Source organism: Balaenoptera borealis (genome assembly GCF_965194805.1).
Source record: "Balaenoptera borealis genome assembly, chromosome: 1".
NCBI lineage: Eukaryota > Metazoa > Chordata > Mammalia > Artiodactyla > Balaenopteridae > Balaenoptera > Balaenoptera borealis.
Genome location: NC_138860.1, coordinates 144,031,133 through 144,053,828, shown reverse-complemented (window position 1 = coordinate 144,053,828; position 22,696 = coordinate 144,031,133). Strand labels below are relative to the sequence as shown.

The 22,696-nt window shown below is 44.0% G+C and overlaps 1 protein-coding gene across 2 annotated transcripts in view; it reads right to left on the bottom strand.

Moving 5' to 3' along the window:
- Nucleotides 1-22,696, bottom strand: part of LOC309613141 (uncharacterized protein) — a 241,430-nt gene that overhangs the window by 144,421 nt on the left and 74,313 nt on the right. Inside the window, exons 1-2 of one of the 2 annotated variants that reach the window (XM_082359696.1) lie at nt 16,057-17,465; nt 12,670-12,724 (exon numbers count right to left, since the gene is read on the bottom strand). The exons of the other annotated variant lie outside the window; for it this stretch is intronic. Of the exons in view, the coding sequence (XP_082215822.1) occupies nt 12,670-12,724; nt 16,057-16,110 (109 nt within the window). The 5' untranslated portion in view covers nt 16,111-17,465. Of the gene's footprint in view, nt 1-12,669; nt 12,725-16,056; nt 17,466-22,696 lie in introns of those variants that run through there. 2 annotated transcript variants of the gene reach the window in all.

Genomic DNA, 22,696 nt, shown 5'->3' with positions numbered 1-22,696 from the left:
GCTCCTGAGACTGCTTTTTTCACCAATGCCACGTGCCTACTGAAAAGAGGGAGGTAACTAGGTGTGACTTCTCTTCCTCCAGTACAAGATTAGGATCTATGCAAGTGTAAATCTATATTGCATGTGTATATAGGCTTGTACACACACATAAACACACACCCCTATGTGTGTGGGGGGGTGTATGTGATTGTTCATGTACTGAGTTATGTGGTCAAGGCTCTGTCTGCCCAGTGCCAAGATCTAGACGGAAATTGAAAAATGTGAAGATTCACAGGGATGATTCCAAACATTTAATTTTTAGCATTGAATAATTCAAGCAACTGACTAGACCCTCCCTCTGCTGTTCATCCAGATATTTACTCAGTACAGACACTGACTCAGGTTCAGTGACCTCATGGGTGAATTGATCTGTACAACCGTCCTTTGGTATCTGCAGGGGATTGGTTCCAGGACCGCCAACCCCAGCACTAAAACCCATGGATGCTCAAGTTCCTCATATAAAATGGTATAGTATTTGCATATAACCATGCACATTCTCTTGAATACTTTAAATCATCTCTAGATTACCTATAATACCTAATAAAATATAAATGCTATGTGAGTAGTTGCCTACACAGCAAATTTAAGTTTTGCTGTTTGGAGCTCCCTGGAATTTTTTCCAAATATTTTCCATCCTTGGTTGGTTGAATCCACAGATGTGGAACCTGCAGGTACTGAAGACTGACTGTATTCATTTCCCTGATGTTTTTCTTGCTTCTGCTATTCCTGATCTTGAATTTAGAATAATAAAACTCCCAAATTGAAGCGGGGCACATGGTCACTAAACTAGAGACTACATTTGTCATCCTTCCTTGAAGTGGGACATGAAAGAGGGTAAATGATGCATGGAACCTCCAGGTTACCTCCTTAAGGATAATGTCCTTTATGCAGGACTTGCTTTTTATCCTCCCTGCATGCTGGAAAGCTGACGAGACAGCAACCCAGCCTCAACCAGAGAGAAGGATGACACTCTAAAGATGGTGCAGAAATCAGCTGGAAGAAACCTGTGTGGCTGGTGGAGTAGAGCCACCCCACTAACCCCACTGCTTTCCTTTGGACTGGTAAGTAAGAGAGGAAGAAACCTGTTCACATCAGCCCAATGTGAGGGCTCCGTTCAGCCTCCCTAACAAGTGTAGCTTTATAGGAGGGTGTTAACGCACAGAGACGCATGAACAAGCACCTTGGCCAATGGCCAATAGCTCAGCCCTCGGAGAGCAGACACTTGGGTCCCCAAGTTGGAGACCACTCTGTGGGAAGCAGCCTCAGAGGAATGGATAATGTCCTCTTTCCCCCGTGGCTGACAACACAGTCCCATATGCACCTTTTTATTTGATCCCCACCACAAACATGTGGGGTAGAAATTAACTTTATTCCACTTTGTTGGAAAACCGGGTCTCAAATAAGTGCCTTGGTCACATTAATAAGTGACATGGAGCCAAAAGCTTTTCATCATTCCTGGTCTCCCTGGAAAAGGAGCTACACGGAAACTTGAGGCCAAGGAAGGGGTTCCTGACAGATGGCTTTTCACCATTCCCACAGAGCCACACAATTCAGGATGGCAGTCCAGGCCTCCTCTGCAAGAAGGTAAAAAAAATGCAGGAATTTCAGGAATCTGACTCTAAATCAGCCTTGCTCTCTGTCCTTTGCCAGCCTTGGGTACAAGCTGGAATAATTGGAAGCTTTATGATCATAACCTAGACTACGGCACACTCATTCTCATTGGAGCCTCGCAACAAACCTGTATTTTTATTTTTCCCATTTTTTATAGATGGAAAACCTGAGGCTCAGAGAGCTTAAGCAACTTGCCCATGGCACCCCAGTGAATAAGTGAGATTCTTCACATCAAACTCTCAGCTCTGCCTGAGCTCTGGCTCAGTGTCTGGCTCTTTTGAAGTGTACAATAAAATGTGAGTTACTATTTGGAATGGCAGGTAGGGATTAAATTGAAGTCTCCTGGACCTAAATCCACTGTTCCACTTGGCCTCTGTCCTGATGCTTTTTTCCTGTCCCTGAGGCTGCCTTGGTAACCTACCCAGTAATTATGATGGCATCACCAGCATGGTGTTTACTGTGTGCCAGGAACTGTTCTACTTGCTTCATTTATTAACTGTGTCCATGCCCTCCAGACAAAGACCACGAGGAACAATCTGTAGTTGAACGTTGGGTTGATGGACTCATTGTAATGAGGGAGCGTGCACATCACAGGGAACCATTGGGTGTTTCAGCAGAGGGTGACAGAAAGGACTTATAGGATGTGTACTTAAAGGAACTGAAGTCAGGTGATCTTGGAGAGAGTTCAAGGAAGTAGGGGTTTGCTCGGTATTGGGTGCTATCAAGAAGCAAGGATAAGGCAAAATATTATACATAGGATGGATAAACAACAAGGTCCTACTGTATAGCACAGGGAACTATATTCAATATCCTGTGATAAACCATAATGGAAAAGAATATGTAAAAGAATGTGTGTGTATATATATATATGTGTGTGTATATATATATATATATATATATATATATATATATATATATATATATATATATACACACACACATATGTATATGTATAACTGAGTCATTTTGTTGTACAGAAGAAATTAACACAATGTTGTAAATCAATTATACTTCAATAAAATTAAAAAAAAAGAAGCAAGGATAATTCTGATTTGATACCTTAGTGGATCTTATCTAGAAAGAGGGAAGAACAGAAAGAGGCTAAAGAAGTAATTAATACAGAGGCAGCAGTCACTCACGCATATTAGCTGGGAAAGGGGGACGTCTGGTATTTTTGTGGTTTGCATGGTGACCCCGTTTCTGTAAATGTTTAGAAAAAATATAAAATAGCCCTTTTTTGGTCTCATTTGTGAGATGATTTATGTTCAGCAAGAGAACACTGCAGCCTGGCTACAAGGGCGAGGCCAGCACCTAACAACCTTGTTTTTAGTGCTGGGCCAGTTCACAGATGTCCGGCAGCTTCTTCTCATCTATTTCATCTTCACAAGAATTCTATTTATGACTTAGATCCTATTAGTATCCTAGATGCGGAACATGAGATACAAAGGATGTGAGTAACTTGCCAAGGTCCCACAGGTAACAAATGGAAGCACTAGGGTGAGAACCCAGGCAGTGTGGCCTCAGAAATCTTCCCTCCTGACTGGTGGGTGTAATATTCCACCTCTTCAGTTACCTCCCCGGGGCCTAATTCCATCCGTAAACCCTCAGCGTTTGACCCTAATGGGACACTCCTGCTGACTCCCCGACCCTATGCTGTGGATTCCCCCCAATCCCATGGCTGGATTCCACAGATCCTCGGTGGCCCAGACTCACTCTCTGGAAAACAGCTGAAACTCCTGACCTGAGAGCCTGACTGGACCTTTCGCTCATTCCCACCCCAAACTCTCTGGAAACCTGCTCCGCCTGCTTTGCTGGACAGCCCCCTCATCACCTCCTAAGGCTCCCCGATGTCCTCCCCGCCCTGGCGAATGAGGCTTGTTTCTGGAGGGGCTAGACTTAGGGCCTGCCCAACCCCAAGTGCCTGTTGTGACATCCTGAAAGAATCTGATGAAGGCCCCCTAGGGTGTTCGACGCTGCCTGCCAGCTTGGAGGTGGGGTTGTATAGGAAGCACTAGCTGATCCCCTATTTAACAGATCTATGTCCTCTGGGCAAGTTACTTCACCTCTCTGAGGTTCATCTGCTGTCAAACTAAGGGCACTAATGACCCCCTCCAAGTGCTGCTGGAGGATCAGATGAGATAAAGTATTCTTCTTTTGGTGGAAACTGAGGAAGGGATTAAGTTTTCTGTCTGGGTTGATATGGAACAGACTAGAGAGAGTGAGCAAGGGAGGGCGACACAAGCTAGAAAGCATCCTGTGCGGGGGAGCCTTCTAGAACTATTCGTCTTCCCCTCCTCTTAGGAGATAGAAGGAGCACCAGGTTGGGGTCTATACCCTAAAGGTTATGAGCACAGACACTGCCACTGGGCCTCCTGGTTCCTTGTGCCATCAGTGCTAGTGTGTGACCTCAGGCAAGTTGCTTAACCTCTCTGGGCTTTTCTCTCTTCACGTGTGACACGGGAAATAACACCACTTGCACAATGGTTGTGAACGAGCAGCGGGTCAGCATCTGTGGAGTGACTGGACCAGGACAGGCTTTCGGCAGAGGGAGGTTCCCTCCATTCCCTCCACCCTGCGAGGGTGTTTGTATTTGAAAAGAGGCTGAAGGGGAAAGGGCAGTGTCTAACTTCAAGGTCGGAAGGGCTGACACAGCCCTTTCAGGTTTTTGGGGTCGGGGGAAGGAGGGCATCCCAACCCCTATTCAGCGAGTGACCACCTATCGTGAACAGCTCAGTGCAGGGCCAGGCTGCCAAGGTGAGGGTCAGGGGAGGGTTTCAGTCTTTGGTGGGCCTGGGAATGCAAGATATTGAATATAGTGGAAAAGTATTGAATTTAGCCTCAGAAATACTGAGTTCTAGATCTGGTGCCACCATTTTCTGGGCTTGGGAGAGTCACTTAACCTCCATCTTTTTCTCCTCTCCCTCCTCAAGAACTGAAGGGCAGTTCCTATAAACCCAAGGTTAAGTACTTGACTTCTGCTTTTTAGTCTTCACCACAACGACCTCCAGTATGTAATATCGTTATGCCCATTTTACAGAAGAGGAAACTCAGGCTTAGAGCGGTCAAGGAGCCCATCTTAAAGACACACAGCCAATAGCAGCTGGGCTGTGACGGACCAGGTGGCCAGACTCTAGCGCCTGTGCTCTCAACCTCTCCCATGAGCACAAAAAGCATCTCAAGTTTTCCTCTTTCTTATCTGAAACCCTGGAGGAAGAACTGCCCCCCTGCTTTCTTCCAGGAAGCTCTGAGGATCAGACGGGCTGATGGATGTGACTGGGACGTGCTCTGTTGACTGCAGGATGCATGGCAGAGATTTTGGGGTGTCCTTGCTCACTGTGGCTTTGGAGGGCAGCATCAGCACAAAAGAAGTCCTCAGCATGGATGAGAAAAGCAGATTTTAGCTCCAGGTAAGGGGCAGTCTTTCTGAGGCAGGAGATAGATGGGCCCCAGGCTGAACAGCTGGAGTTTGTCCCCTGTGGACAGGTACTTCAAGATGAAGACAACAGCAAGAGGGAGGAGAAATGGAGCCCTGCCCAGATAAAAGATAAAGAGACCACATATTCCTCATTCTCAAGGTCAAGGAGACCTTCCCGACTACACGTGTGTAGAAAGGCTCCTCAGAGGTCAAAAGGGAGGGGGCACCACCCCATAGTAGGTGATGTCAACCTACCCATAGCCCTCTTCGCTAGAATCCGTCTTGGCTAAGAGATGTGTGCACGCACATGGCAGGACACTGAGATAAGCCAAATATGGACTCAGAGCCAGGCAAAGCAAGATGATTAGCCAGAAGAAATGCCCCATATAAGTGATTCAAACTACCTTGAAGGCACAAATCTCTCTCTGAGTCCGCCCATGTGTGCCTATTCACATGTACTCTTTTTCCTCCTAATAGACACTTTGTTTCACTACTTTTCACCTCTTTGTGGAAACTCATTTCTACAAAGCTGACGGGCCAGGTGCCTTGTCACCGGCCACTGGTCCCCGGTGGTCTCGTGGCTAGGATTCAGCGCTCTCACTGCCGCAGCCTGACTTCAATCTCTGGCCAGGGAACCGGAATCCTGCTTCAAGCCACTGCAGGCCGAGGCTACCCGAGATTATTTCCACAGTGCATGCTCCTGAGTGAGTTGGGTTGCCTCTGAGGCAGGAAGCCTTCCCAGCAAAAGAAGCACCTGATGAGAAAGCATGGGGGTTCCTTACACACCTAAGGTAGGTACTGGAAGCTTCTAGCACAGGGCTCTGCCCACGGGAGATGCACCATTCAGTGGGGTTTCCCTCCTCTTCCTCTCCTCTTTTCTTGTTAGATGTTCTCCAGCCACCATTTCCCCTCAGATTCTGTGAGTTCTCCTGTTTCTGTGAGGTTGCCTGAGCCCAACTAGATCTGAATGTCGTTTGCCAACTTCCTCACAGCCTCTGGGGCAGGGGTGGATCTGCGGGAAAACATTTTGCCTGAACTCTGGCTCGGACTCCTGCAACATCTGTGGAAAACAAGGGAGTTTACCACACAGCCCTCTCCCAATCACACACTCATTTCATGCTTGGCTCCCCAGAGCGACCTTTCTCAAGAAAAATACCATTTAAAACTTTTTCTCCACCTCCTTCCCTCTTTCTGAGAGAGGGAGTTCTGAGGCCAATGACAGAGAAAGAGTCTTTGGTTTCTCCCCTGCAAATTGTTGTTCTAATAGCCTGGGCCAAAGCAGGCAGAAGGGACCTCTGAGTGTGCCCTGGTGTGACCTCCACACCGCCTGAGTGGGGACAGAGCAGGGACTGAGGTGAAGGGCTAACAAGGCAGCACTGGCTCCTTGACAGCTTTCCCTGTCACCAGAGGACAGGAGAGCCCTGTTTTCTCAGGAGCTCTGGGAGAGGAGGATGAGGAGGATGAAGATGATGATGATGATGCTGATGCTGATGGTGAAGAAGAAGATGATGATGCGGATGAAGAAGAAGAAGAAGATGATGATAGGAGAGAGAGAGACAAAGAGAGACAGAAAGAAGGAGAGAGAGAGAAAGAGGCACTACAATGCCAAAAGGAATTTTCCATCCCTTTGAGATCCAAAGCCCTATGACTCAAGGTGTGGTTCACAGACCAGCAGCATCACCATCACCCATGAACCTGAGCTTGTCTGAAATGCAGAATCCCAGACCCCACTCCAGATTGACCAAATCAAAACCTACATTTCATCAAGACCCTCCGGTGGTTTGGAGACACATTAACGTTTAAGAAGCACTGTCCGACATAAGATTGCCTCCAAGCTCCTAGCTATGTTCCATGGAAGTCCAAATACTTAGTGCACATTCTATGGAAGTCCAAATTCCTCCCCAAATTGTCTGTGAATTCCCAGGGAGCTCACTCTCTGAGAGTCACCTTTGGTAACTCTGGAATAATTGTTATTTCCCTGCATAAGACAGTTTATAGCTTCTTTTGCCCTCCTTTGCTCACTCTCTCTGTCTGACCTATATCAAACCAGATTGGAAACTGAGTCCCTTTCTCAGTTTCCACTAAAAAGCAACTCACACAGAGCATTTGTGTGAATGTGTAGGAGATTTTCCCCAAATGTGTTGAGTAGTGGGGATGGGGTAAAACAACAACTGTAACCACTTTATACTGAACGCTAGACATCTCTGATCTTTGACTACACAACACTGGGAATTCTTCACTGGCCCCTCACCCCAGGTGTTCCCTACTTCACCTCATCTCCCCGGATCATCTCTTTCTATCCCTCCTCCCTGGTCCCAGTCTTCTCTTCTCTGCCCATCCCTTTCAGGAGCTAAGCTTCCCTCATTCTCTCATACAGAGCAGTAATGACATCCCTTCTGTCATCTTCATACTATGCTCCTAAGATTCCCCATCTCTCCTACATGTCTCAAAACCCATCTTTATAGCAGCACTATTCACAATGCCAAGAGGTGGAAGCGACCCAAGTGGCCATCGACAGATGAGTGGATAAACAACATCTGGTATATGCACACAATGCAATATTATTCAACCTTAAAAGGGAAGGCAATTCCAACACATGCTACAACAGGGACGAGACTTGGGAACATTATGCTAATAAAATAAGCCAGTCACAAGAAGACAAATACTGTATGATTCCACTTACATGAAATATCTAGAGTAGTCAAATTCATAGAAACAGAAAGTAGAATGGTGGTTGCCAGAAGCTGGAGGGAAGGGGGAAATTGGGAGGAGTTGATTAATGAGTACCAAGTTTCAGTCTCACAAGATGAAAACTTTCTGGAGATGGACTGCACAGCAATGTGAATATATTTAACGTTACTGAACTGTACACTTAGAAATGGTTAAGATGGTAAATTTTGTTATTTTTTTCCACAATTAAAAATTAAAACAAACAAACAAACAAACAAAAGACCTCTGGGCAAAGAATGTATCCTTCTGAATCTTAGTTTCCTCACTGGATATTGAGGATGAATATATGTGCTCTCCTCTAAATACACCTCACAGGACTTTTGAAGCTCATGTAAATTGATGACTTTGAAAGAAAAAAAAAGACAATTCTTTTCCCAAGAGGAATTCTGGTGCCAGTGGTTTAGTTCACTTTCCTTTGTAGCCTATATATCTCTCATTTCCTTCTCCTGTCCTTCCTAGGCTCCACCCCTCCCCTAGCCCTGCTCCTCTTCCTCCACCACTTCCTCTCACGGTGTGCCTTAGCATTCATTTCCTTCCTTCTCTTATGCTTCTGATCTCTCTGGGATTTCACTGACTTTCAAGGCTTCAAGTAGCTCCATGGGTAGATGAACACCAATCTATAACTCCTGTCCAGATCTCCTTCCTAATTCAAACTAGTTTATCCTATTGTCTACTGGACTTCTCCCCTACGCACCTCAACTTGGCATGTTCAAAGCCAAACAAGCCACCATTCCCCACCAACCATCTCCTCCAAGGTTCCTACTCTTATTGAAAGGTCTAAAAGCCATCTCCCTGGTTGTAAAAAAAAAAAAAAAAATCTGGGAATCACCCAATGACTGCCCCTCTCTCCTTCCTACCCTCACTCCTTAAAGGCCTACTCAAGGGAGAGGGTCTCAGATGAGTAATTTCTCAAAGGTTCATTTCTCTCTTAGGTTACTGTCGGAGGACACTGCAGGGTGGCTGTGCTCTGCTCTGCATGCCTTCTTCATTCCATGATCCAAGCCGAAGGGACATGCCATTCTTATGGCAGAGGGGAAAAAAGACATGGCTGAAATTTGCAATGGCTCTTAATATTTCTGCTTGGTCTTGGCCTAAATCACTCCCACTTTTGTTCCATCAGCTAAAGCAAGTCATATGCCCACATCTGATGTTAGTAATCTATTTCCTTATTGCATTGCAAACAAAGAAAATAAGACATGCAATGATGAGGAGGTAAATTTCAAATAAATAAAAGGCAATTCTTTTACCATGGCAGGAGATGGACTCATTAAACTCATTGACCCAACTGGGGAATAGACTTGAAAATCTGTAGTGCTTTAATGAAACCTGGCCTAAGGCAACTTCAGACAATTCTCAAGCCCTCTCATTCCAGGGGAATCATGATAACCCACACTCTGCAGTGCCTATTGACAATACAGTCTTTTGTTTTTAATCTTCTCAGCTTTGAGGGTGGCATATCTCAATCGGATATGAAACGGGAGAGGGCAAGGAAACTGAGCATGACTGTATGGTCCTATATCATGGGACCTCATGTCATGTTACAGATAGAACATGGGAGCTCCAGGAGGTAATGTAACACGTCTTCACTCCAACAACCTGGAATTTGGAGAGTTAGAGGGTTGTACTTCAAATACAAGTCTCTCTAACCCCGAAGTCCCTGCTTTCCTCCTCATACCTTGAAATGCCTTACAGAATTAGATAGCTATTACTGCTTAACAAATGACCAAAAGTCAATAACTTGAAACTTATTATCTCACAGTTTCTGCGGGCCAGGAATTAAGGACCAGCTTATCTAGGTGGTTCAGGCTCTGTCATGAGGTGACAGTCAAGATGTCAGCTGGGGCTACAGCTTATCTACAGGTTTGACTGGGGCTGGAGGATATGTTTCCAATTGCCATGGCTGGCAATTTGGTGCTGGTTGTAGATCCTCTCCATGTAGACCTCTCCATAGGTTGCTTGAGTGTCCTTACAGCACGGTGACTGACTTCCCCTAAAGCAAGCAATTTGAGAGACAGAGCATGCCACGGAAGCTATCCTAGCCTCAGAAGTCACATCGAATCACTTCCGCCACGTTTCATTAATTAGAATAAGACTGCCCTACGTTCAAGGGAGGGAAATTAGGCTTCACCTTTTGAAGAGAGGAGAATGATGGACATATTTTAGACCACTACACTTAGCAAATGAGAAAGAATTTGCAGCTCTGGTGTGAGTTGCCTAGCCTTTGTTTAAAATGAAGTAGAGGCTTCCAACTTCTCTCAGGTTAAAGATAAAAATCCTCAACAAGACAGCAAGGCCATGCATGCCCTACACACTGCGTGCCCCCAGCCCCAAACCAGGTCTTTCCCCTTTATGTTACACACCTGGAGGGTTTTCATTTCTTCTTAAATACTGCACTCCCACCTGCCTGAAAGCCTCTCAGAGATGTTCCCTCAGTCCTCTGTGCCCTCCCCCAACCTCCTCTTGCCTTGCTAACATTCACTCATCCTTCAGGTCCTGGTTCAAAGGTTGCTTCTTCATCAAACTTTCCCTGATCCCTCAGACCACATCAGGTCTGGTCAGAAGCTTTTATGGATCTCTGAGTTTTTTTTTAATGATACTTTTCATTTGCAGTTATGTAGGGATGTGATCATTTCATCCACATCTCTCTTTTCCACTAATGTTCAGTCTGTATCGAGATTAATTTTTTATTCACTGTTGTATCCCCGGCACTTTTCACAGTGTCAGGAACGTAAGGTGTACTCATTTACAAATGTGTTGAATGATAAGTGCCCAGACAATGATCTTCTCGTAGCAGAAGGTGTGCAAACAGAGGTGGAACCACCTCTTTATACGCGTGTTTGAGGGGAGGTTCAAGCATCAGATCAGAGCTGACTGGATGACTTTTAAGGTTCTTTTCCTTCAGAGGAGTCTTTGAGATCCTGTGAGTCTGTGATTCTAGGGTTTCCACTCACTGGGAGAAAACTCTGCCTCCCTGGATGACTCACCTATGGCCCAGGTCTCAGGTCTCCTGGCTCCTAGGACACACCCTCTCAAGGGGCAGCTAACTCCAGGCTCATCTGGCAGCCTGGTACTCACATCAAGCACAAGGAAAGGTTATGCTGGAAACCTTGGGAGCAGCTCCCTGGAGGCTCTAGCAATGGGACCCTCCGTGGTTCCTTTAAGAAGTTTTACAAGCTTAAGGTTTGCTCTAAAAATAAGCCCACAAGGCTTTTAAAAAGCTTCCAAAACCATAGGTCCACAACAGCCATTTCTGAAGGGCCAGTGAGCCTTTAAAAGCTTCAAAAGCCACTACTTGGCCTGCCTGCCACAGAGGAGAAAGTTCAATATGCAGTGTGTTTAAAAACAGACCTGCTTTTAAGTCTTCTAGAATCTGCACCTGAAACATTCTGCTCCTGTCAAAGGGGTTCAAGATGGAGATCAGTATGTGTGAGGCTTATTTCCCCAGAGGCCAGGTTCTTTGCACAGTAATCAAGTGCCCCAAATAACCACAAAACGGCAGTTAGTTGCCTATAGAGAGATTAGCTCAGGTTTTTCTTTCCTGTTCCCTCTCTCCTCCTATAGGTCTCTTCATATTATGGGGTACTGTGGATTATTCTGTTAAGTGCATACAAACACACACACACACACATAGGATCCATGGTGTGTCAAAGAAAATGTGCACCCAGATGGAGTGCCTATCAGATGATCGGCAGCGAATGAGGAAGGGCACTTATTTGTTAAATTGTTCTCAAATTCAATGTGTGGCACATAAAAGGTAGGCAGTTATATTTATAGGTATTGAATACCTATATTTCAGGTGGGAAGGCAGAGGTTAGAGATGAGTGGAGAGCAGTAGAAAGAATATCTCAATGAATCAGAAATATGTTCTCCCCCAGTACGGAGATTCCTCAAAAAACTAAAAATAGAGTTGCCATATGATCCAGCAATCCCACTCCTGGGCATATATCCAGACAAAACTCTAGCAGCACTATTCACAGTAGCCAAGACGTGGAAAGGACCTAAATGTCCATTGACAGATGAATGGATAAAGAAGATGTGGTGTGTGTGTGTGTGTATATATATATATATACACATATACACAATGGCATACTACTCAGCCATAAAAAAGAATGAAATAATGCCATCTGCAGCTACATGGATGGACCTAGAGATTATCATACTAAGCGAAGTTAAGTCAGAAAGAGAAAGACAAATACCATATGATATCACTTATATGTGGAATCTAAAATATGACACAAATGAACCTATTTATGCAACAATAACAGACTCACAGACAAAGAGAACAGGCTTTTGGTTGCCAAAGGGGAGGGGGACCAGGGAGGGTTGGACTGGGAGTTTGGGACTAGCAGATGTACACTATTATATACAGAATGGATAAACAACAAGGTCCTACTGTATAGCACAGGGGACTATATTCAATATCCTGTACTAAACCATAATGGAAAAGAATACAAAAAGGAATTTATGTATATATATATATATATATATATATATATATATATATATATATATATATATGAATCACTTTGCTGTACACCAGAAACTAACGCAACATTGTAAATCAATTATACTTCAATAAAAAAAAGAAAAAAATATGTTCTCCCCAAAGACATTTTACAATTTGCAGGGGGATTGGAGAGGGGTACGGGGTATGATGAACCATATTTAAGCTCCTTGAATCCATCAAGCCTCAGTAAGGAATCCCCTATTGACCCCTCTACATAATGAGGAACCTGAGAAGTTAAGATGATTGCTCATGATCCCACAGGTCTATCAGCCTCTGTGCACAAATGTTCTTCATTCTGGTATAAAGGGACAGTATGACTGCTCTAGACATAGACTACTGAGGTTTGAATCCTGGCCTCACCACTCACCAATTGTAAATCTTTGGGCAGTTTTCTTCACCTCACAGACCTTCAGTTCCTTTATCTGCAAAACAAAGATAATAGCTAACATAGAGGGTGATTAAAGAGATAAATTACAATAATCTGTGTGAAACTGTTATCAGCATACCTGGAATATAGTAAGCATGTAAAATACGTTATCTCATATGAGAGAATAATTACTTTATCCTGAGTAATAAAGTATTTCTTCCCTGTTTGGGGGCAGAAAGGAATGAGCAGAGAGCTCATTTGGAAGGATTACAGCATTTAGGAGTCAGAGATAGCTACAGAACTGAAATGTCTCAGGTGCATTCGGATTACCATGGAGAGCAGAGATTCTTAGACATGAGCATGCACCAGAATCTTCTGGAAGACTTGATAAAACACAGCAGGCTGGGCTCACCCCTGAAGTTTCTGATTTAGTGGGTCTGGGGTAGGACCTCAGAATTTGCATTTCTAACAAGTCCCCAGGTGAGGCTAATGCTGCTGGTCCAGGGACCACTCTTTGAGAACCACTGTCCTAGAGCTTAACGAGTGGTAAGTAGTAATTTAACAATGATCCTCCCCAGCACTGAGCACATTCATTTTATGTCTTGTCTCAAGCAGTCCTCCCAACAGAACTCCAAAGTAACTACTTACTCACTTCCTTTGTAGAAATAAAGAAACTAACATGGGAGTTTGTATAACATGGGAGTTTGGCCCTTTATGACACAGTCAGTGGCAGAGCTGGATTGGAAATCCAAGTCTGATTGCCCCAAAGTCTGTGCTCTTAATCCCCATTTAGCAAATGAGTAAACTGAGTCACAGAGCAGTTAAATCTTGCCTAGATCCCCCATATAAAAGGTAGCTGAATTCATTTTCATATCTAGATCTGTCTGACCCCAAAGTCCAAGGCCTTAACTCAAGCTTCTGTGCGAAGCAGGGTATGTTAAAGGCTGTATCCATTCCAGCATGGAGCCCAGGACCTCTTCCCTGGTGCACGATTTTCCTTTGTCCTTTCCTTTTTGCTTGACTTCTCTGGGTAATTGCCTCCTTCCTCCAGGCCCTTGACTGGGTAGGCAGTCTTCGTGGGGATCAAATGACCACAGAAGGAAAATAACTTAGAACAGGCGATTCTTCATTCTTCCTCAGCTGGTGTTTTCCCTTCAGAGCCTGGAAAGAAATGTGGCCTCTGCGCACTTTAAATTGGACCATCAATTATTTGTGTCCTGAATATGCAGAGCTCATTAGGGCTGCATTGGCCACAGTAGAGCACCTGGGCTGAGAAAAGTAAACTTTCCCCAGCTATTTCAATCCACGCTGCCCCTCCAGAGCGGAGCCCAGCCCGGGACTGCCAGTCACTAATGTGACCAATTATTTCTGTCCTCAGTTACTAGGTCATAAATCCTGCCCTGGCACCAAGTCCCTGGTTTCTGGTGGAAGAAGGTTGGGTTTTAGGAACGACTCTACCTTCTGGCTGTGGAGTGGCATGATACTGTGGTTAGGACTCTTGGACTTGAAGCCAGAGTGTTGCTGGGACATCATTATGGCCTGTCAATAACCAGCTGTCACATTCCTGCTCTACTTCTCAGCTATCAAATGGGTCCAGTGCCTCCCAAGTTTGCTCGTGACACTGTGTTTGAGAAAAGAGGTCAGGCATCTATAAGGGACCACTGGGAATATCTAGGTGTATCTGAAATCTCTGATGTGGTTTCCTAAAAGGAAGGTGCAGAGTCAATCCCAGGCTTCTTCCCGTTCTAGGGCCTTTGCACTTACTCTTACCTGCCCAGAATGTTCTTCCTTTTGCTGTTTGGATACCTGGATTAGTCTCACTCTTCAGTTATCTCCTCAAACTTCCCCTCTTCAAAGATGCTTTCCCCAGCTCCTACCTAAAGTCCCCCTTTCCTTTCTGTGCTCCAGTTACTCTCTGAAACATCACCCTCTTTTCATCCTCTTTGGCATGGAACACAATCTATACTTACCTTGTTTATTTCTTTGATTGCATGTTTGTTACCCAATGATGTCACATGCTGCCAGGTTGAGCTGTCTTTGTGCAACATTCTGAATGAGAATTTGCTGTCCCCTCTGTGAACTCCACTCCCCCGAGATTAGGAAGCTCGCTCTTTAAAAACTCTGACAACCGCTCATCAGGGCAATTTGGGTTTTTCAAACCAAGCAACCAAAACAAAGTGCAGAAGTAAATTGAGTGCTGAGGGTGACACCTGATTGAAAAATGTTTGTATTCATTAACTTAGTTTTATTGTTTTTATTGATGGTCATTAGATGTTATAAATTTGATCTGTTTTTAAAAAGGCAGGGAAAACACAAATGGAAAAAGACAAAAGACAATCCCTGCTTTGAAGGAACTCAGTTAAACGGAGAGATAGAGTAGCAGACAATTGTGCAGCCATTTGCTAAGTTTGCCAATCGAGGTAATAAAACTGCATGGAGGCTTGTGAGGTGAAGGGCAGAAAAAACCAGCATGAGTAAAGCCAGGGCTAAGAAACAGGACAACATGTTCAGGGACTTACAAGTAGCTCAGTGAAGGCTGAATGTGAGCAAAGGGGAGTGAAGGACCCATAAATAACTCTAGTGCTGCTCCACCCCATCCTGACTCTGGGTTAGGGCTGTGTGATTATTTGTCTGTCTGTGTATCTGTCTGTAATCTGAATCCCAGATTCCAAGCACGGCGGTACTTGGTGGTCCCCAGTACCAAGCATGGTGCCTTCCCAAAATCAATACTCACTTATCATTTTCTGAATGAGCTTTGAATAAATGGCCAGGTTTCCAGGGCAGTCGAGGTGGCAGGTGGCAGACATATTTGCAAAGTTGCAGACAGGGCTGAGCAAACTGGGGAGAGAGAAAGGGAGCCTGAACTTTGGTTGATGTGTAGGTATTTCACAAAGGTTTTGGCCAGTAATTTGGCCAAACTAGCATTGAAATGTGGGAAGAATAATTCTAGTTTTATAAGCCATAACCGAATGTCATTAAAATATGGTAGATAATTAATACCCAATAAAGGAAAATTAGAGTTATTATTTTATAATTTCCCCCAAATCTTATTATATATAAGCAGTATCTAGGTTCAGTTGTCTACTTCAACTTAATGGTTTTGCTAATAAATGACTAAAGGAAAAAGAGATCCTTTGGTAATGAAGTTTAAAATGCAGGATTTGAAATCAAATGGATTTCCTTTCTGACCAAAGCTTTGCCACATTCTACATGACCTTAGACAATTAACTTAATCTCTCTGAACTTCAGATGTCCTTCCCATAAAACAGGGCTAAAATTGCAAGTCTTATTGTGGCAATTAAATAATGTGTTTCAATTATCTACTGCTGCCTATCAAACCACCCCGAATTTAATAGCTTAAAACAAAAACTTGTGATGATATCTTACAGTTCTCTGAGTTGCCTGAGCTTGGCCAGGTAGTTTTTGCTTAGAGCCTCTCATGAGTTGTAGTCAGATGTTGGCTGGGGCTAGAGTCATCTGAAGGTTCAACTGGACTGGACGTCCAAGATGGCGCACTCACAAGGCTGCCAGTTGCTGTCACCTGGGAGCTCAGCTAAGGCCTGTTGATTAAAACACCTAAACATGTGCTTTCCATGTGACATGGAACAGGAACACAAACAACAGCACAGCAACAGGGCTGGGTTCCAAGAGGGAGCATCCCTAGAACTAGCACTACCAAAGCATCTCGTGACCTTTTCCTGGCAGTCCCAGATCATCATTTCTGCTGTCTTCTGTTGGCCAAGTAAGTCACTGAAGCCAGACTAGATTCAAGGAGAAGATAGAAGTGGACTTCACCTCTTGATGTGAGGAGCAGAATGCATGTACAGAGAGGGAAGGAATTGGGGGCAGCCGCCTTTGGAGACTATCAGGCGCACGGTACATGGCGTATCTTAGTCATGGATGAACATCTGTTCTCTCCTCCCCATCTTCAATTTGACTCATTACTTTTTCAAAATCCTTTTGATATATACTTTTAGAAAGTCAGAGCTAGGCAAAATGGCACTTTAAAGATGATCTAAGAGATTCTTCTCTTATTCTACAGACAGGAAAACTGAAGCCCAAAGAAAGGCAATACTCAATCCATGGCCTCTGTCCTTACGCTGTGTCCCAGGTTCTCAACAAAATAGATTCTTAGTAAGTGTTTGCTCATGAAGCAAGTGGCTCTCCACACCGTATTACTGTTTATAAAGTATTTCCACATAGACCCTCAAAGGCAAAGTGAGGTAGTGAGACGTTACCAGATTTTGGAATAAACAGATCTGTGTTAGAATTCTAGCTCTTCTACTCCCTTTATGATTCTCGGTGAATTGCTGAACATCTCTGAGCTTCAGATCCCCTTAATCTAAAGATAGTCTAATGAAGCATAGGTTTCCAAGACACTGTGAGTGCTGAGGTCATTAATTCAAGTAGCTGATACAAACCAAGTGCTCAGTATTTGGCAGCCATGTTTCTTTCTTATTAAGTTTCACAAAAACCCTGTGAGGTGGGCATTGTAGTCCCACTTTACAGATTGGGAAACTGGACCTTGAAAAGAGTTAGTGCTTTGCTTAGCACAAACAGCTAGCAAATGGCAGCTGTGGGACCTGAAAATCAGGTCAACCTCGGAAGCACCTTCCTACCCATTACCCCCACCCTCACTGCCCACACATCTATCCTTTGTAGTCTACTTGAAGAAGCAGAGAGGAGATCCTGGGTACCAACAATTTACGAAATTAATGACTACTTAGGACTTTTTTCCATTAGGGGAGGGAAATCTGCAGATCATAGTCTGCCCATATTTTAGCACTTTTTCTAGCACTTTAGAGAGTTTATTTTATTTTTTAAAATTTATTTATTAATTTATTTTTGGTTGCATTGGGTCTTCGTTGCCGTGTGTGGGCTTTCTCTAGTTCCAGCGAGCGGGGGCTACTCTTCGTTGCGGTGCGCAGGCTTTTCACTGCGGTGGCTTCTCTTGTTGCGGAGCCCGGGCTCTAGGTGCATGGGCTTCAGTAGTTGTGGCATGCGGGTTCAGTAGTGTGGCTCACGGGCTCTAGAGCGCAGGCTCAGTAGTTGTGGCACACGGGCTTAGCTGCTCTGTGGCATGCGGGATCTTCCCGGACCAGGGCTCAAACCCATGTCCCCTGCATTGGCAGGCGGATTCTTAACCACTGCGCCACCAGGGAAGTCCTAGAGTTTTTATATTTTCCATGTTTCTTTGACCTTCAATAGCACATGAGATAGGAAAGGCCAAGATTATCATGTCTATTACATAGATGATAAAATCAAAGCTTACTTTCAGCAAAATGCCCATGGCTTCCCTTCATACTCTAGCGAGAGGAGGCTGATCACACTGTTTGCCACAAGGCAGATAAATTAGAGGGAATAAAGAAGATAAAAAGAAAACTTAGAGGGAATCAGAAGATTGTGAATATAGCTTTTTCATCCTCATTCAACTGGTGTCATATCGCCTTTTGAAAGGCCAAAGATGAACCTTGTCAAAAACTGTGACATTCCTGGAAGGGCATCATAAGCAGACGAAAATTAGAACAATAGTAAGACAGAAACCATGGGGGAAGGGAAAGGGAACCAGATACCCAATGGGCAGACTCGGGCTGGCCCCTAAAGAAATCTTCACTTCCTGATCCACTGGACAGGAAAGGATTATAGCCCTGTCCAACCCCTCCTCCCCCAGCCCCCATCCACTCACCCACCCTCTTTAATTGTTGACTCCACTCTCCATGCAGATATTGACATTTGTGTCAGCCCAACACAGGGCCAGTCCCCGGGATGAAGGCTACACCCCTCTGTGCATGGCACACGTTTTAAAAAGGTTATTTGAAAATATGTGTTCTAGATCCCATGAGAGAGTGACTTGAGAGGAGAAGAATTATTTTATTGTTTTCTGGGTTGCTTTCCTCCCCAACTATCACCCTTTCCCCTACTATGAAGAAAACTCACTTGAGAAGCTTCCCTTTCCCCTCTCCTTCCCTCTCCAGAGCAAGATCAGAATTGGCAACATACTCTCATCTCCAAACGATAACAAAGTGGAATGATGTCTGGGGAGGGGGCTCTCTGGCCTGGCAGAAACCCAGCTTGTGTACAGTGTTTCTGTTCCCTGTCACCAGGCAGTCAGAAGACTCAGGTTGGAGGACCAGCTCTACCCCTTTACCAGCTGTTGGCTGGGGACAAATGACATACTGCCTCTGAACTTCACTTTACTCAACTGTAAAATGGGCATACTCCCCAGAAGAGTGAGGAGACTCTTCTGTAAGATGACTCCAGGAAACATGTTTCATAAAATGTTCTCCACATAAAGCTGTTACAGTGAACTTGGCAGGTCCCCTCTCCTTCAACTCCAGAGCTTTCTTTCTCCTCTCACTGCCAACTTATACCCAGATATGCCCATGGAAGAAATGTACTGTCCCAAAGACAATAACATCTTGAAAATGGGATTCGAAGGGATAAGGGGAGGGGAGAACAAGCCTTTCAAATGACAGCAAGTGGGAAGTCTTGAACTGCTTTTTCTTCTTTTTAAAATTACAGTTTACATAAGGGTAAACCTGTTGAAAAGAACATTGTTCTGGAATCCTGGAAAATGAGCTCTGCTGGAATTTACCGCATGACCTTGGGCAAGTCACTCTGCTCTGTGAACCTCACTCTTCTACAAAGGGGGTCCCTAAAGAGGAGTGTTGCATAAGAGAATACACTCTAGACACAGACAGGCCTGGCTTCAAATCTCAGTTCCTGTGGCTTACCAGCCATATGACCTTGACCACTCTAAGTCTCAGTTTCCTTGTCTACTAAGCAAGGTTATTAAAAGTACCTATCTAATATGGTTATCCTGAGGATTAAACGAAGTAAACTACATAAGAGATTTAGTAGCTTGCTTGGTTGATAGTAAGTACTGAAGAAAAGGAAGTTGCTATATTATTAGAACTATCATTATTATTATTAGTGTTATTGTTACTGTAAAACTGTTTGGATTTCAAGTAAGTAAAGCTCTATCCCTCAGTTCTCTGCACTCTCTAAGTTGAGGTCAGTCTCAGCAGGGGTATATTTTGAATGGCCCATTCTCCCCAGGGCCCACAGCAATACCCCAAAGAGACGGTGTCCATCCTGTCTGGCACACAACTTGGGAAGGGAAATTAGGCCCTCCTGTGCCCTCTTTCTGGAGTCTTATATTTTCTTTCTGGCCCTGCCCTGCCTGGCCCAGGTCTGATAGCTGGAGCTGCTGTGCTCTGGGCTCTCACTAGTCAAGCAGCCAGGAGTGAGAGGAAACCAGAATAAACATGTTTTGCAAGAGCACAGTCACTTTAAGTGAAAGCAATTCTAAATAAGGACAATACAGAGCCTTGGCCTCCTGTTGGCAGCTTCCTCCACAGAGGGGTTTGTCGTGAAAAACCAAAGGTCAGACTGATAAGCTGGGGGTGCCTGCAACCTGGCTTGCAGGAAGCTCATGACAGGACCTCCTCATTCATCATCTGAACCCATCACAGGCCAGAGGGTGTGTGTACAGGGGTGGGGAATCCAAAGACCCAACTGGAATCCAGTCTCAGCTCCTCTATTGTGACTTATGGCCTGTCCTTTCACCTTGCTGAACCTCAGCTGCCTTATCTATATATATTTTTAAAAAGGAATAAAATCTGCTCTGGGTTCCCATGAAAACTTTAAAAAGATAGTTAAATAAAGGTGGTTATAAACTTTAAAGTGATTTGCAAAACTCTGAAGTTTATCAGAAGTAGGTTTTAATCTCAGCTCCATTGTCTGCTAGCCATGTGACCCTGGGCAAGTTAATTTGTTTGTTTGAAACTCAATTTTCTACTTTGTGTGTTTCATACTTGTCCTGGTCTAGTGATCCCAGAGGTCATCAAAGCAGCAAAGTATGCTAAGTTGGTGTAGTTTCTTGTTGCTTAAAAGGTCCAGAGATCTGATATCAGTTTCACTAATCCAAAATTAGGGTGTCTCTCTAGAAGTTCCAGGGGAAAATCTATTCCTTGCCTCTTCCAGCTTCTGATGGCTGCCACAATTCCTTGGCCCATGGCTGCATCACCTCAGTCTCTACCCCTGTGGTCATATTGCCTTCCCCTCTTCCATGTGTAGTCAAATCCCCCTCTATATTCCTCTTATAAGAACACTTGTGATTGCATTTAGGGCCCCCCTGGATAATCCAAAATAATCTCATCTCAAAAATTTTAATTTAATCACATCTACAATGTCTTTGCTACATGAAGTAACATTTACAGATACTAGGGATTAGGACCTGATACCTTTGAGTTCTATTATTCAGCTACACGTAGGGATATTTAAGTAGTAGTATTCCTACTACGCTTATTAACTTCATTATTAAAGAGATGGAGGGTGTCAAAAGGATTTCACCATTAAAAAATATCTTGTGATTGAAGCTGAGGATTAGGGACTACTGAGGTGTACTAGAAATAATGTTGAAATTCTTCATATTTCTATGCTCTGCATAGAAGTCCATCTTAGTTATCTCTTTATCCCAAGCAAGTGACTGAGCAGAGACACTCAGTACAAGCTTGATGAATGGATGAATGAATGCATGGAAATACTTGCATAAATTCGAATTTCATTTGGGTATAGAAGAGTAGTTGTGTGTGTAGACTAAAATCAGATGACCTGAATGAAACCATGGTCTCCTCACTTATCAGCTATGAGATTTTGGGCAAGTTACTTAGCCTGTCCAAGAAGCTTCAGTGTTCTCAGATATAAAATAAACATAATTAAAGTATCTACCACATAGGGTTTTGCAAGGAATAAATGAGATCCATATAAAGGAATTTTCATCGTGCCTGGCATGTGACAAGCACTTGTATAATATACACATTAGCTATTATTAACTTTTTTTTAACATCTTTATTGGAGTATAATTGCTTTACAATGTTGTGTTGCTTTCTGCTGTATAACAAAGTGAATCAGCTATACACATACATATATCCCCATATCCCCTCCCTCTTGCATCTCCCTCCCACCCTCCCTATCTCACCCCTCTAGGTGGTCACAGAGCACGGAGCTGATCTCCCTGTGCTATGCGGCTGCTTCCCACTAGCTATCTGTCTTACATTTGGTAGTGTATATATGTCAATGCTACTCTCTCACTTCGTCCCAGTTTACCCTTTCCCCTCCCCGGGTCCTCAAGTCCATTCTCTACGTCTGTGTCTTTATTCATGTCCTGCCCCTGGGTTCATCAGAAACATTTTTTTTAGATTCCATATAAGGTATCACCTCACACTGGTCAGAATGGCCATCATCAAAAAAATCTACAAACAATAAATGCTGGAGAGGGTGCGGAGAAAAGGGAACCCTCTTGCACTGTTGGTGGGAATGTAAATTGATACAGCCACTATGGAGAACAGTATGGAGGTTCCTTAAAAAACTAAAAATAGATCTACCATATGACCCAGCGATCCCACTACTTTGCATATACCCTATTACTAACTTTTAAAAGTTTCCAAGTTTAATTCATTTAATATATCCTTTGTATATGCCAAGAATTGACTCGTTTCGGGGGAAGGAAGAGATGGTTAGTTTAGAGAGAAATAGAGGAACTAGAAATACATCTTCAGACTTACACTAAAGAATTCTAAAAAAAAAAAAAAAAAAGAATTCTAATTGTTTTACTCGTCTTCAACCCAGATTACCACAAGGACCAGGATTGGGCTTTGCCTCTAGGTTTTATTCCTTGGTAAAACAAAACAAAACAAAACTTAGATCAACTGAGGTCTTTCTTTCTTTTAAAAATTCCTTCAACAAGTATTTTCTGAGCACCTATGACTTAGAACCTTCCTGAACTCCTTTCCACTGGGGTCAGGGACTGAACCAGCAGTTGAGAGTTTCATGGTCCAAGGCAACAGCCTAGAGTATGGCACGGCTCTAAGCCATAGCTGTGGCTCACATGATCAGATGGAATTGGGTAGGGACAAGACTGGCAATTGAAAGAATAATATCTTCATCAGGGAGAACTGGAAGAGATACCAAAACATAGATACCAAGGCCCAAGAGATCAGAAGGCCTGGGGACTGATAAGGAG